The sequence below is a fragment of the Podarcis liolepis genome, assembly GCF_965112155.1.
Source record: "Podarcis liolepis genome assembly, chromosome: 10".
Lineage (NCBI taxonomy): Eukaryota > Metazoa > Chordata > Lepidosauria > Squamata > Lacertidae > Podarcis > Podarcis liolepis.
In genome coordinates, this window is record NC_139562.1 from 57,577,388 (window position 1) to 57,592,026 (window position 14,639).

General features: G+C 41.2%; 1 protein-coding gene and 1 long non-coding RNA gene across 3 annotated transcripts in view; one reads left to right on the forward strand and one right to left on the reverse strand.

The window, feature by feature from the left end:
* Positions 1 to 14,639, forward strand: part of LOC310687942 — a 234,265-nt gene that overhangs the window by 179,326 nt on the left and 40,300 nt on the right. The gene's annotated exons all lie outside the window — the stretch shown is intronic.
* The window catches only part of LRRK2 (leucine rich repeat kinase 2), a 77,449-nt gene that overhangs the window by 40,936 nt on the left and 21,874 nt on the right, over positions 1 to 14,639 (reverse strand). For both annotated transcript variants that reach the window (XM_083463189.1, XM_083463190.1), the window contains 10 exons: positions 14,503 to 14,582; positions 13,475 to 13,581; positions 12,550 to 12,679; positions 10,556 to 10,680; positions 7,574 to 7,701; positions 6,791 to 6,935; positions 6,033 to 6,172; positions 2,542 to 2,670; positions 2,248 to 2,418; positions 927 to 1,182 (listed from right to left, as the gene is read on the reverse strand). In XM_083463189.1, coding sequence (XP_083319315.1) covers positions 927 to 1,182; positions 2,248 to 2,418; positions 2,542 to 2,670; positions 6,033 to 6,172; positions 6,791 to 6,935; positions 7,574 to 7,701; positions 10,556 to 10,680; positions 12,550 to 12,679; positions 13,475 to 13,581; positions 14,503 to 14,582 — 1,411 coding nt within the window. The remainder of the gene's footprint in view (positions 1 to 926; positions 1,183 to 2,247; positions 2,419 to 2,541; positions 2,671 to 6,032; positions 6,173 to 6,790; positions 6,936 to 7,573; positions 7,702 to 10,555; positions 10,681 to 12,549; positions 12,680 to 13,474; positions 13,582 to 14,502; positions 14,583 to 14,639) is intronic.

The following is a 14,639-nucleotide window of genomic DNA, read 5'->3' on the forward strand; positions in this document are numbered from 1 at the left end:
GACAAACTCAGTGTCTTTAGAAAGCATTCCAGACCCACCCCCCTTCTCCCAGAACCCAGCAGGCATGGATTGTAGAACAGAAAGCTCTTGGGAAGAAAGCACAGATCAGCCAACGTAGGGATGATGTTCAATACGTAGGAGAGACAGAGGGAGTGGGACTTTACTCGGAGCAATGCCATTACTGCAAGAGAGGCACTTTTCAAAGCCTCTCTCCGTGAATATTGAATAAAAGACTTGGTAAGATCCCCGTGAGAGGGATCGGATTCCCTGAAGCCCCACCCTACTCCAGAATAGGAATATAGGAAGCTGGTTCAAACTGACTCAGACCATCAGTTCAGTGTTGTCTACATCAATTAGCAGTGACTCTCAGGGTTTCAGGCAGGTGTCTCTCCCAGTCCTTCCTAGAGATGCTGAGGACTGAACCTGGGGCCTTTTACAAAGCAGATGTTCTGCCACTCAGCAGTGACCCTTTCCCAAATATTAAACCACAATTTGAACTTGAGTCAATATTCTGGCTAGTTCCAGACTTGATAACCACTGTCTCCCAGTCTTATGGGCAAAAGGCTCGTTCATCTATTGGCTTACTAAGTCAAGTTACGATTATCTGAACCGGCGCAATGTGAAAGAATGCACCAGTGTTGCTACAATACAGTGAATAAAGAACACACCTGGAACTATTAACCTCCTACATAAAAAGCCAGGAAACTTGGATTGGGCAGAACTTTGGAGGTAAAACATGGCCTGTTACAAATCATGTTTGAGTTCCAGCAATATGTACAGATGAACTCAATGGCAAAGAAAAATCAGGGACCTACACTGCTTATTGAAGGAACTAGCTTTAAACAAGCTGAAATTACATGTAGTTGGGCCATGCAGGTATCAACAGCACAATACATACTTTAACATGAACATCTACAGCCACTTACTTTGTTTCTTGAAGGATCCTTGTTTACTTGGAAACAAGGGGCTCAGCCAGGAAGGTTCAATTCTACCAATGCAGAAACCGCCGAGACATATGCTGCTGTTGGCCAAATCCAGACTAAGCTTTTTTAAGAGCAAGCTAATGACCTGGCTATCCCCCTTCTTGATGCTGATTGTGAGAGCACTCCGAACATCCTGCTCTCGAGCACCACCGTTTAATAGCAGTTCTACCAACTTAGGATTGCTCCCTTTCTCACAAATCTATGAAAGAGAAATAGATGATTAATGCAAATGGCACATGATTTTGGCAAGTTAGTGAGAGTGTCTCCTGTTCCTACAATTCTTTTCTTTCTTTCTTTCTTTCTTTCTTTCTTTCTTTCTTTCTTTCTTTCTTTCTTTCTTTCTTTTTCTCTCTCTCTCTCTCTCTCACTCTCTTTCTAGCAGCAGCACCAGGTATATGGGGCAAAGGGGGCTTCAATTCCCCCAATATCTTTTGGCAGGGGGCACTGCCCCCCAATATTGAGGGGGCTGCTATCCCCTGCTGCCGCCAGGTGCCCTCCACGTACCTCAGCCCCAGCCTCCACCCAGCAGCCCAGCGGTGGCTGGGACAAGCGCGGAGGGCGACCTTTGCGCTTGCTCGTCCCAGCCGCTGCCTGGCTCCTGGGCTGAGGCTGGGATGAGCAAGTGCAGAGATCGTCCTCCATGCAGCCTGCCCCTGCCAGGCAGCATCATGTGACACGTCACATGACCACGCCTCCTCAATGTGGGAAGCAAGTTGGCACCCCTGCTTTTAGTGTTTTATTTTTCCATCAACATTTTTAATTTCATAATGCAAATTAGTATTAGGCAAACATGCCTGTTTTGAAGTTTTCAGTTTCTTCACTATGCAAAATTACTGTAATTTTCCAGAAAACCCACATGACTATGCAGTAGTAAGGTTTTTACTGTTCAAGAGCCTCTGGGAAACCCTTCTGGCCATGGCTGAGCCAGCCATCGTGCATTTAAGAGTAATGCAATGGTGCTCCTCTATAAAAATGAAAGGCAGTCACTCAAATAGGAGAATGAACTGGAAAGTAAACCAGAACATTATGGAGTTGTGAGCTATGCGTGTTCATTGTCTCTAGTGTTTCTCTAGATTTTTCAAGCTTGTTGCTGCCTGTGTAGCACCATTCTGTGTTCTAGTCAATGGTCACACTTTTCTCTTGTGTATTCAGTATGGTGTCAGATGCATCTGTGTTTCAGCTTTTTCTGCAGCATGTTTTTCTTAAAAAGGCCAGGCATACATATTTCAAACCAATGCAAAAAATTATATTTTAACATACGTACTTGATAGATTAAAGAGTTTTTCTTCGTCTCCTTATTCACATCAGCTCCCAGCAAGAGTAAGCATTCAACCATAATACTGTTATACTCAGCACAGGCTTTCTCCAACATCAGGTTTTTTAAATCATCATTGTCAGCTATTTTAGCAAAGCATTTACAACAAAGACTCTGAAACTAAATTGAGAAGACATGCAATTGAAACTGGGTGAACATCTTCCGGAGCATGTCGTATTAAATGTCCTGGGGAAGGAGCAGGGAGAAGGTCAGAGGAAAAGAGAAGACTGAAAGATGAGATACCTGCTGGTCTCTTTGCTCAGTGAAACACATGGACATCTGATAAAAAATGGCTGCATCAAATGACTCCTGTATTAACAGCTTTGCAAAACAAGGTGACAGGTCAAGTATTTTTATAATCACATTAAATCCCTACAGATAAAATGAAATCAAAATGGTTAGGACAACAGTCAATAATATATTGCTAAACACATTCAAGAAAACAACAAACCTTCAGACCAAATGACAAATAGGACCAAAAATATTTTGGTACTCATCCACAATTCCTTTTGTGCCACATTTCTAGCCACAGGTCTGCAGTTTCCAAGTCCGTGTCAAGAGTGTTTTACTGCTGAATTGGAGCAAATGGCAATAACCACTTGGACACAGATCAGGAAATCCCAGACCTGTGCTTGAAAGCACAGTGCAAAGGGAAATGTTAGATGAGCCCTTGATCATATTGTTCAATTTTGCCACAGGGCAGAATTGAACAGTAAGCCTTGGTGCACATGAACAGAAGATTCCTGCACTGACAAGACAGAATAATACCATGGCATGTCAAAGACGTTGTTATCTTTCACATCAGAATTCTAGCAAATTAGAAATGAAACTGCAGCTTCCATAAACAACAGAGGGGGAGTATGAAAGTTTTTACACATTAAAAAAACCCATGTGTATGATTACTCTTTCTACAGAATAAATATTTTCCAGCTAGGTATCTTCTCTACACTGAACAGTAAACAGGCAGCATAGGAGGAAAAATTAAAGATGGGTAAAATGGCCTCTCAAAATCCTCTACCTTTTTTATGGGCAGAGAAACTGGAGGGACTATTTCACCAGAGTTCAAAGTGGGTTGCTGCTGAGACACAGAAGAAGGAAGAGCTGGGTTATAAGTAACAAACAGCCAGTGCAGGAATCAGAGAAAGATGAGAAGCCAGCTCCGTGGCGAAATCTGACAGCAAAACCTCCTTAAGCCAGAAGTTTTCAACCTTTATAAGTCCACGGCTCCCTTGACCAACTACATTCTTTCTGAGGCAGCCTTGTGGGGCTCAGGAGCCCAGTTATGTCACCCCTTGTCTGCAGAGCTGGCAGCCTCTCACCCTTTCTCAAACACCCTCCCTTGTGGAGTGTTTGCTCAGCCTCCTCTCCTCTCCCTTGGAAGTCCCTGCCCTGGTCTCTGAGCTGCCCCCCCCCTTGCCCCAAAGAGAGCTGCCTCTTCACACTGCCCCACAGGAGCCTGGGACTTGTCTGTCCATTCATAACAGCAAGGGCTGGCGGACTGGCTGGCTGCGCTCCCTCACCCACTTGCTTGCTTGCTCCAAGGCCACCTCAGCTCCTGGCAACCCCAGCCCCAGAGGCACCATTCGCCTGGGGAGCTTGTAGCCAGGGCTGCTGCAACAAACAGCTGTGCAAGCCTTTGGGAGGCGAGACGTAAGAGGGCATCAGAGGAGGGAGGGAAGGAAGGAAAGGGGGACAGAGGCCAGTGTTGCCCGCGGCATCCCTGACCATCATTCAAGGCACCCCAGGGGGCCACGGCACACTGGTTGAAAACCACTGCCTTAAGCTGTTGCAGCAAGGGAAGGGTTAGGAGCTGGTGAGCAAAGGGCAGGCCCTGCATTGGAAGCTGGGAGGCAGTGGTCAGGGTAATAACTGATAAAGTCGGGTTAGGAATCTGAAATGCTCTGAGCTCCCTGGCAGCCTGAAAAATTCCCAGAAAAGGTCTGGGCAGTAAAAATAGTCCTCAGTTCTTTTAGGGGCTATCCCCCTTTGTCCTTCTTGAACCCTCTGAGGTATGTGTGCTAGACACTGAGAGGATTCCTTGTCTTGTGAGGTGGGTCTGGAGCCCCCTTTCTCCATCTCTTCCTCCCTCCTGCATTTCAGGGAAGCTGAAGTGCAAGGAGCCCAGCACACTGGAGGTGGTCCACCTGGTACCTGAGCCCAAAAGAAGTGAAGGACTGAATAGAAGGGCTAGAGGGGTCCACTGAAATGCCACCATTTCCAGCCCCTCCTGCAGCTGACGTTGAGGTCCTATCCTGACACTAAGGCTGCATTACAGTAGTTGCTCTTGCAATTTCCCCAACTTTTTACTTGCAGTGAAGGCTTGCGATGTTGGCAAGGGAGACAATAACTCTTGGGACCTGTGGGAAATGGAGGAATCTTGTGTTACCTTCCTCGTGGCTGAGCAGCTGTAGGTTTTTTGTTTTTTAATAGGAGGGAGATTCCCAGCTCGTGGAGTGGAATGATGGGAAGTATTAGCAGTCTGAAGCGGCAATGCTGAGCAAAGAGCAGAGGAAAAAGGGCCTCTTTTTTATTAAGGAACAACAGAGGACAAAGCAGGGCTAACAAACACACAAACAAGGGAAGCAAGCATGTAAGAAGTGGAGATGCAGATAACTATTGAAAATCAGTGATAATGGTGAAGACAAAATCAAAACTAAGAGCTCATGAGAGGTTGGAAGCTTTCTTGTGAACAGCAATTTTGCCTTCAACCACCAGGTGTCATTCAACACCCACAATGAGGGCAGATTAACATTCACAAGAGAAACCACAACCACAACCAAACAGCAATGGCTTTTTCGGGGGCGGGGATAAGAGAGGGGGGAGATAAGAAATGTCAACAACATGCTTTCTGAGATATTTCGGCTCAGCTCTAAAAAAATATGGTCTTAATAAGACAAGACATACAACCACTCCTCCATTTCATTTTCTAGTACCACTTGCCAACCACCAGAAGGCAATTTTTAGGTAATCCCTCATGGAGAAGACCTAAATTCTGGTACACACATGCATGGATAACACTTGGAATCTATGGAACCTGTTCTCAAGCAAACATGCTTGTGGTATACATCCACTTCCACAAAAGTAACTTAGTTTGGTTAATGAATTTTCTGCATTTGCACAAAATTCTCATGATGCAGTTTTCATGCTCTTGGAAATGCCATACGTTTCAGTGAATGAGAGGCTATATACCCCAGGAAGAGAGCCATGAAAACATGCTTCTCTATGGTACAGAGATAGTAATGGGAAATTGCAGATCACCAAGATTACTGTAAATTTAAACCAACATTTGAAGCAGCAATCATTTGTGTGGCATGTAAAATATGAAACTGTCTTAGCTGTTTCACAGTCACAACTGAAAGTATTTCAGGAGAAACAATATTCTCAGAGACACAAGAACATGGCCAAAAAAGTTTTGAGGGAAAGGGGCAATGGGTGGTGATCACAAAGAGAGGTGGGTTCAACTTGTGCATGAAACAACTATAAGCATGTTATAATCAGAAGGGCTACAACAGGGATTTGAGATGTAGCTGTAAGATCTAAAACAAAATAAGTTTCGAGATGATATGACCTAGTGTCATGAGTAAACCAGCAGTGAGACACAGAATTATAGCCCACTAAAAGTGGTTACATTCAAAACCTAGTATGAAAATACATCTCCGAAATCAACCTTCCCCAAAGAAGCCTCCCAGCCAAACAGAAAAGTGCTGGATTTTTATACCAGACACATTACATACATGTGCCTGTATTTCAACAACCTCCTTAAAGCGCCGTAAAGTAGAAACCAAGATTGCCGCCAGAACTTGTATAATTGCAATGCACAATATCTTTCTTGTAATCAAGGATCCCAGAAGACTTAAGCCTAAGCACTGTATTTCTAGAAAGAGAAAAGGGAAAGGAAGGTCAGGAATATTGAAATAAATGCGTGGTATTGAACACAGAATAGTGTCTTTCCTATTTGCTCCTGTTGCACAGAGGGCGGTACACAACATTCTACAAGTGGAACTCTGCACACCCAAGGGAGTTCCCCTTCCTCTCGTTCCACATTCCTCCCATATCTGCTCCAGAGGGTCTCCAACCTTCCAGAGGATGTGCAGGTGGCTGCAGGGTAGAGGTGCAGCTTTGAAAACACAGGAGTTCCTTTCAGAAGAAAGTGGGAGGGAGATTTTGGGGCAAACCATGTGGCTCTGTGTGTGTCTCATCTGCTGAATGTGAATTCTTTTCTTCTAAATGGTGTGTGATTTCTTATTAATAAATATATTTCTTCCTCTCTTGCTCCATTCCCTTTTTTTTAAAAAAAATATAATTAAATCTGGTCAGCGGAAAAAACTTTTGATTAAGCATATTAAGGCTCCATTCAAGCTCCAAAGTGCCAGGAAATCACAGCTGTTAAGGGCCACTTCTAATGTGGAATGGTACTTTCAGTTTGCTTGTTAGCTGCAGTTAAGTTAGGCAAGATGCAATTAAGTGCAATTAGCCCCATCTTGCTTTGTACCTTGATCATCAGGATACATCTGTAGCGTATGGAGTACGGTATCTGTCATTCCTTGCTGTGTCAACATTTCTAGCGCACCTGAACATTCCACAACAGAAGAAAGTACCTGAAATCCACATTTCTGAATACCAGGATTTCCAATAAACTAGAAACAAAAACAAGTATGGTTATCTTATATGGAAAAAGCAAAAACAAACTGTTAAGTTATTTCTACTAAGTTTTGTAATTAATGCAGGATCAGATGTTACATTTAAAAACATCTATTATTCTGGAAGACTTCTTCAATGCTCACTGAGATTCATAACCACTGCATCACTGCACTAATGCCCTTCAGCTCCAGCACAGGAAGGCAAGCACTGGCAAAATCTAGACATGCCTAAGAGATGGAATACTACTTGGCACAACTGCCCGGCAGCATCCAGTCTCCTTGCAGAGGTTGGGGTGTGTTGGTGATATGCTGCTTGGACTGCCAGAAATGTGTGCATCAGTACATTAAAGCTCTGGATCATGTCCTCAGAGAGCTCCAAGTGACAGATGAAAATTAGGGACTTCAAATAACCAGGGTAAATAAGTGACTGATATGATTAAATGACAATTATGCCGTGTAGTTGAATAAATCTACATTTCAATACACAAGGCTACAATTTATGTTTCACACTTTAAATATGGACTGAATATTCCAACTTGAGTAGAGAGAAACAGAAGAAATCTTGATTTGAAAGGAATACGAGACTGAAATTATTTAGAGGGAATTTGCCATGGGAGGAAAAAATTGAGTCATACCGTGTTGAGAGCATCAAGGACTAATGAGTGAGCACCTTGCAACAAACATTGGTTTTTTATCACTTTCAGCATTAGCGCCAACTCTGTATCTCCCAAGTCAGAATTATTTGGTTGCTTTTTCAGCACGCCTGTAACATAAAAAACCCCAAAATATTTTCCTTGTAAAAAGAAATACGTAGTTAAAATGAGTCAAGGATATATAGATCTATATATATGAATCTAAAGCCCAATATTTTCACTTTAAATTTCTCTGGGTATGACTACAGACCAAGTAATCAGCTGTTTGATTGTTTCTCCCTCCCTCTTTTTATATAACAATTTTTGCAATTTGTTATTTTATTTTGCTGATATCTTCAAAAGTAAAAAAGAAGGTTAATCTATCAGTGCCTTATGGTATGCTGGGGAAGACAATACACAGTATTATTATAAATAATTATTATAATTCTAATAACCTAAGGTCCCAGGGTGGTTTACAACTACTGAAACACAGTATTAAAAACAATTCAAAGTAACTTAAATCACAGAAATACGAAGGGTCCTAAAACATAGACCTCAAGTGTCAAAAGCCAGAATAAAGAGGTACATTTTCAGCACGTACCAAAAACTGCACAGTCAACTTGCAACTTGCATTAAACTTGTGTTTAATGCTTTATGTGCATCGTGGATGGCCGGCATGCAACTGCACAAATTAAACACACACAAGGTGGAGAGCTTAAAAGCTCTATGGCTAACTTACTGGACTCTGGGAAGGTCTTTTTTGAGAGCTTGCATGAGACCTTCCAGAGCCCAGAAAGCAAGACAGAGAACTTAAAGGCTCTTTGTCTTATGTGGGGGACAAGGCCTGTTCGGCGTGCCAGCTTCAGAAATTCAGGTAGGTAGCCATGTTAGTCTGACGCAGTCAAAATATATTAAAAAATTGTCCAGTAGCACCTTAGAGACCAACTATGTTTGTTCCGGGTATAAGCTTCCGGGAGCATGCACACTTCTTCAGATACCAGTATTAAATGTATCTGAAGTGTTAAACATATCTGAAGAAACGTGGATGCACACGAAAGCTTATAACCAGAACAAACTTAGTTGGTCTCTAAACAGCTTCAGAAAGGCAGGGATGACCACATAGTGGCGGTTCTGCGGTTCCTCTTGCTATACACAACTTCAGCTTTACACACAATCCTCAGAACCTAACACTTGCACAAGTTGCAAGTCAACTATATAATGAAGGTGCCAGATGCAACTCTGTGAGGAGGGAGTTCAGCAACTTATTACAAATTTATTATTATTTCCTGGAATGTAAATTACGATAGCCTCACTTCTGATTTAGGTGCGCCTAGTTCTAAACATGCTTTTGCAGACCCAAGTCCCATTCAAACCAGTGGCATCTTATTCTCTATAAACACCCACAAGATCAGATCATTAGTGTTCAATTTCACACATTCTATACCCTACAAAATGTTAGCATTTTAAAAAAGCAGATCTTCAGCTAGCAAGTCATACACTGAATGAATAAAGGAAAGGAAAGCAAACCCCATCACTGGCTGTAATATGCCAAAATCAATGACTGTTAAATTAAATTACTTTATTTAGAGCATTCTCATGACTCAGTCATGAGAAAAGATGCCATACTAAAAATGCAGGCTAAATAAGCTACTGCAAGGGATAAATTACCACTGAATATTTCCCATTTTCAAAATGGAAAAAGCTGCAGGTTTCTATACCAGATAGTTACCAAGTTCATTTTGGATTTTTTTTTAACCCAAACAACCTGATCCTAAACATGTTTACTCATAAATAACCCACTGTGTTCAGTGAAACTCACTTCCAAAAAACATGCTGAGAGATTACAGCATAATCTTTCTATTCTATTCAAACACAATTAGCAACTTAACAAAGTATCTTCTTTAGTATCAAAATAAACATTGCACATAAATATTGGCTACAGAAATATAGTGCATCTCAGTAAACAGCCAAACAAATTATCCTCTAAATGTCAGGATGTAAAATACTACAAATGAGAAATGAACTAGGAGCTCTAAGTTCCATCTTTTTAAATGACATACATGATTGACTGTTAGGCAAAAGAAAATCAACTCACTTTTCCAAACCACCATACACTAATCAATCATACTATTAAGCAAATCAGTCCAATTAAATTCCCGGTTTCCTGTACTGCAATACACAAAACTTAATCTAACGACAACTAAGGATACTTTCCATTCAATCTCACTCAAGCACACCATTACTTGACTGATTGTTGCAAGTGTGCCAAACACATCAGTACTCTAGTCTAAACCAATCTCAAATCACTCACCACGCTCTGCAAACACTCCCATAATTCAGCCTTACATCCTCAGTCAACAACTTTCACATGTCTACCTCATAAGCCCCACACAAACCTGGACAAATATTGGCATACAAGCAAGCAACAAAACACAAACACTTGTATTTCCCTTTCAGGTGAAAAAGTGGAAATGACACTTACACTAAATATATATAGAACCACAGACCCAGAATTTCCTGTGTCTTGGTGTGTGTATTTTTAGTGTATGTCTTTGCAACTTGAACTAAAACAGGTATGTGACACATCATAGATTAATTTGCATTTGTGAATTAATATGTATTGGTTTGATGTTTTCACTTTGAATAAGTATATATTACAACCAGAATCCATCTAAAGTCAAAACACCTGTAACTTCTGTTAATTTCAATGGGAAAGTTAAGTACAGTACATACTTAAACCTTTCTCACATAAACCAATGGGACCTAAACATATAAAACTTTGTATATTTCCTACAACAAGTCCCCCTCCCCCACATAAAATCACTTGGCTTCCTATTAGCAGAAACTGATTAAGTTTTCATTTCCATCACTCTTTCATGAGAAGCCATACAGCAAAATGACTAGGCAGCAGGCTCATTAACTCCTTATTTCTAGTTGCTCATTTAGATTATGATGTAAGCAAATATTCTTCATGCATTTTCTTACCTGAAGTCATAAAATGTAAAATAACTCTTAGTGCCTCCAGCTGTACAGATGGGGATGATTTATGCTTTCTCATAGCCTTTACAACTCTCGATGCCACTTCTGTCATTATATCCAGAGGGGGGAAACTGCAGGATCAACGAACCACATCCTCAAATACACATCTGTTTATTAAATATCCATTCATTTTTACATTATGAAATATTGCATAATCTGTTCTAAATTTTTGTATATTATTTATGTATCCTGGCAACGATCCAATATAATACACACCTATTTCCTTATACTGAAAAGGGCTGTGATCTTGTCTTTCTTGAACACCAGCCCCTCTCCACTCTAAGGCCATCCATGTGGCAATCTGGTCCTCAATGAAAGGGAATCAAATATCCTACTGGGCATGCTTTGGGCACACCTAACATAGTGCTTTGAAACCTGCTTGGACTAAGAAATACGCAAACCACATATTCTTCAACATCATCATCATTGTCTTGATTTCACTACTTACATGCAGCTATGTTGAAAAGCCATATAATCATTACATAGCAGTGGCTGTCACATGGTGAGATTGTGCAGTAATGTGGGGAGCAGTGCCCAAGACCCACGGGTAGCTACTAAATATGATAAAATCCAGCATCAACCTGGGTGGCTGGTGGGAGGCCCCTTGACTTAGATCAGCAATGGAGGCCCTCTTGCCTGTGTTTCAGGCATAAGAGATCTGTTATGATGCAACATGAGAGATGCCTTCTCAGTGGTGGCACCTGCTAATGGAATGCCATTCCCCATGAGATATGTAGTAGTATCTGCCACATGTTTGAAAGAAATGTTTTTCCACAGACATTTGTAGAGCATTAGTGTAGCGTTTGCCCTCCTAGGTGTGTGACATCATCATACTGGGTTCATAGGGAAAGGGTTAACTAATTGTAAAATGACTAACCAATGGGAACCCAAGGGGCAGAGTTAACTGTGTATAAGGTTTAAGCACAGAGAGAATTTGTTAAGGGGAGTTAGAGTGGTTGAGAAGACAGTCTGGTGTTAGACGAGAGAGGGAAGATACGTCTGTGGGTTGGGCTAGTCTGGTGTGAGAGAGGGAGAGAATTTGTTAAGAGGAGTCAGTCAAACAGTTGAGATAATCAGTCAGAAGGTATTAGGAAGGTAAAGAGACTAAAGTTAAGATACTGACAGGAAAATTATCTGAGAAACCATAAACTTGTTAATGTTTGTAAAATAAACTTGGTTTTTTTGGTTCACTTTTAACAACTGACTGGACTCAGTGTTTTACCAGAGAGTAACTGGTTGGTGGCAGCAGGGAAGTGATCACAGTGGTGGCACAGGGATCAATAGACTGTTAAATGTCCGGGGACCCTGTATGATCGCCACAATTAGTACTAGGATCTGCTATGGTTTTGCTGTACTAGTTGTTGTGTTGATTTGGTATTTGCTCCTGTTTTTGTATTATGCACAACTATTTTGTTTTGTTGTGCCTCTCTCTGCGATTGTTTGTCAACGGAGGGTGGGTTAAAAGCAAGGAGAGTGTCTGTGAGTAACATCAAGGGTTTGAGTGTTTCCAGTTCCCACACACCTTGCCCTTGGAAGCCTTATAAGAAGCTGCAGAAGGAGAGGGACACTCAGCAACATCATGGGAGGAATGTTTCTAGGACTAAGGTGAAACTGTGAAGCTCCCTTGTTATGTTTTCTATGGGATGCTTAATGTTTAAGTGAGCTTCTTATATTTATTGTATAAAATGTGTTTTTGGTGTATTAATATATTTGCTACTGTTTTGCTGTATTAATGTGAAATTGATTTTTAGCATGTTTGAAATGCATCCCTGTTTCTTTGTTGTAAGCTGCCTTGAGCGTGATTTCTTTTCCTGGAAAAGTGGCATACAAATCCAATGAATGAAATGCAAAATTTAAACTTGCTCTAGGATATAATGATACATTTGCAAAATCATGGTTCTGATTTCGGGTGTACCTATCGCAGAACTACATTTCGTTACCTTCCTTCGAAAGCACGGTTCAGCAGCTTGCAAGCACTTTCTGCAACTTCCGGGGAGTTGGAGTGTTTCTTCATAATCTCCAGCACATTCATGTGTATTCCTTTTGCCAGCAGAACTGTTCTAATATTTACTACAAGACGAATAGGGTACTATATGAAAAAGAGCATGAATGTTGGCTGCAAACACCTACCTAACTTTTTCATTTTTACCCAAAAGGTAATAGACATGTGTAACAATCTACTTCAGGTTGGATGCAGACTAAACGAGCAGCCTGATTTAAGTCTACTCAGATGTGTGTTCTATTGAATTCAATCCAACTGACTCTCTGTTAAGTATGTAAGGGATGTGCAGTCTAAGTTAGGTGCACTACTGAAATCAACAGGACTTTGGTGCCATTGATATAAATGGTATAACGTGCAACCAATTTAGGCTGCAATCCCAACATCACTTACCTGGGAGTAATCCCTGTTGAATTTAATGGGATTTACTCCAGAGTAGATGTGATTTGGATTGCAGGCTTAGTGCAGATCTAGCCCACAATTGCCTGAGATTTGGAATGGGTTTGTGGAGCTGTTTGCAGGCTAACACCTGGAGACCAACAGAACTGATGACATATCATGCGGTGGAACATTTTAAAATACTTTTTTCTTCTTCTTTTTACTTTCCTTTTTCTCTCCTTACTTTTCTGTTATTGGAGGGAGCAATGTGTCAGGTTGACAGCAGAGGATATTGGGGAACTGCATATCTAAAAGAATTTGTGAAAAAATCTAACCAACTATTATATTCACAGCCCCAAATTGTTAATTGTTTGTCGTCCTAGTTAAATCTTAAATTATCACTGGAATTTATATCTGACAAATTCAGCGTCAAGGACAGGTTTTGTGCTCCACTCCATCCTCAGGTTTAGTGTTACGCAATCCCTTACCACTTTGCTCCAGTAGAGTTGCCAAGGCATTTGCAGCAGCTTGAAATAATTCTTTTGAAGAATTATGCATCAACATGGATAGCATCATTTCTCTGTGGGCTGGGAATCTAATGCAAACAGAAAAGGATACGATAACAATCAAACATTGTTACAGCAAAAAGAGATGCCAATAAATGTTATTATTCTGTTCTAGCATCAAGTTGTCACCATGCATCTTGGGCCAAAGTGCCATTCCAAAGCAGTCAGGAACTAAAAGCAACAAGGGTAATTTTTATTTATAATTTAACAAAGTCAGATTTTCATCTAACTTGTCAGTGTTATCACCAGTTCTACCCCTGCTCCAAAGGTTAACAATGAACAAACTGTGCCAGAAAACATAGAAACGGTAAGGTTTAAGTTGTTGTTGTTGTTAATTCGATTTATATACTGCCCTTCATCATAAGATCTCAGGGTGGTTCATAGAATAAAATACAAGATAAAAACAAGTAAATAAGTAAAACAAAACAGCAAAACAATACCCCCCTTTCCCACAGACACATTAAAAGGACTGTAAAATATTAGCCAAAGGCCTGGTTGAAGAGGAATGTTTTTGCCTGGCACCTAAAAATATATAATGAAGGCACCAAACAAACCTCCCTGGCGAGAGTATTCCAAACAGAGTTCTACACACAAACCCTAGTCCATGGGGATTCCCCTTATGTTCTTTCGTGTTTTACCCCTAGTACTGGCCACGGCTGGTTCTGGGAGGCTGTCGTCTTCCTGCACAGCCGGGGGAAAGGCTACCTCTGGCCGCACAGGACCTTACGGGTGAGGAGGGTCCAAGATGGCGACGGCCCTGGTTGTATTTAAGGGAGCGGCTAGGTGCAGGCCGTCCTCTTTCAGGAAGCAACAATGCCAGTGTCACCAGAAGGCAGTCTCCTTCTCCCAGTTTAGATTCTTAAGACAAATGATATTGAAGAGGGGAAAAACAGATCTTGGGCTATAAATCTAGTGGTTCACATTTCCAAGCATTCAATTCGGCTACTAACTTTTTGTCTCCATCTCCAATCTTCTCATGAAGATTACGTTGGTACATAAGCAGATTGTTCAAAGCCCAACATGCAGCCTCCTAGTGAAGGAAGGAACAACAAAAGAAACTATTTGGTCAATAAATTCAATTAAACCT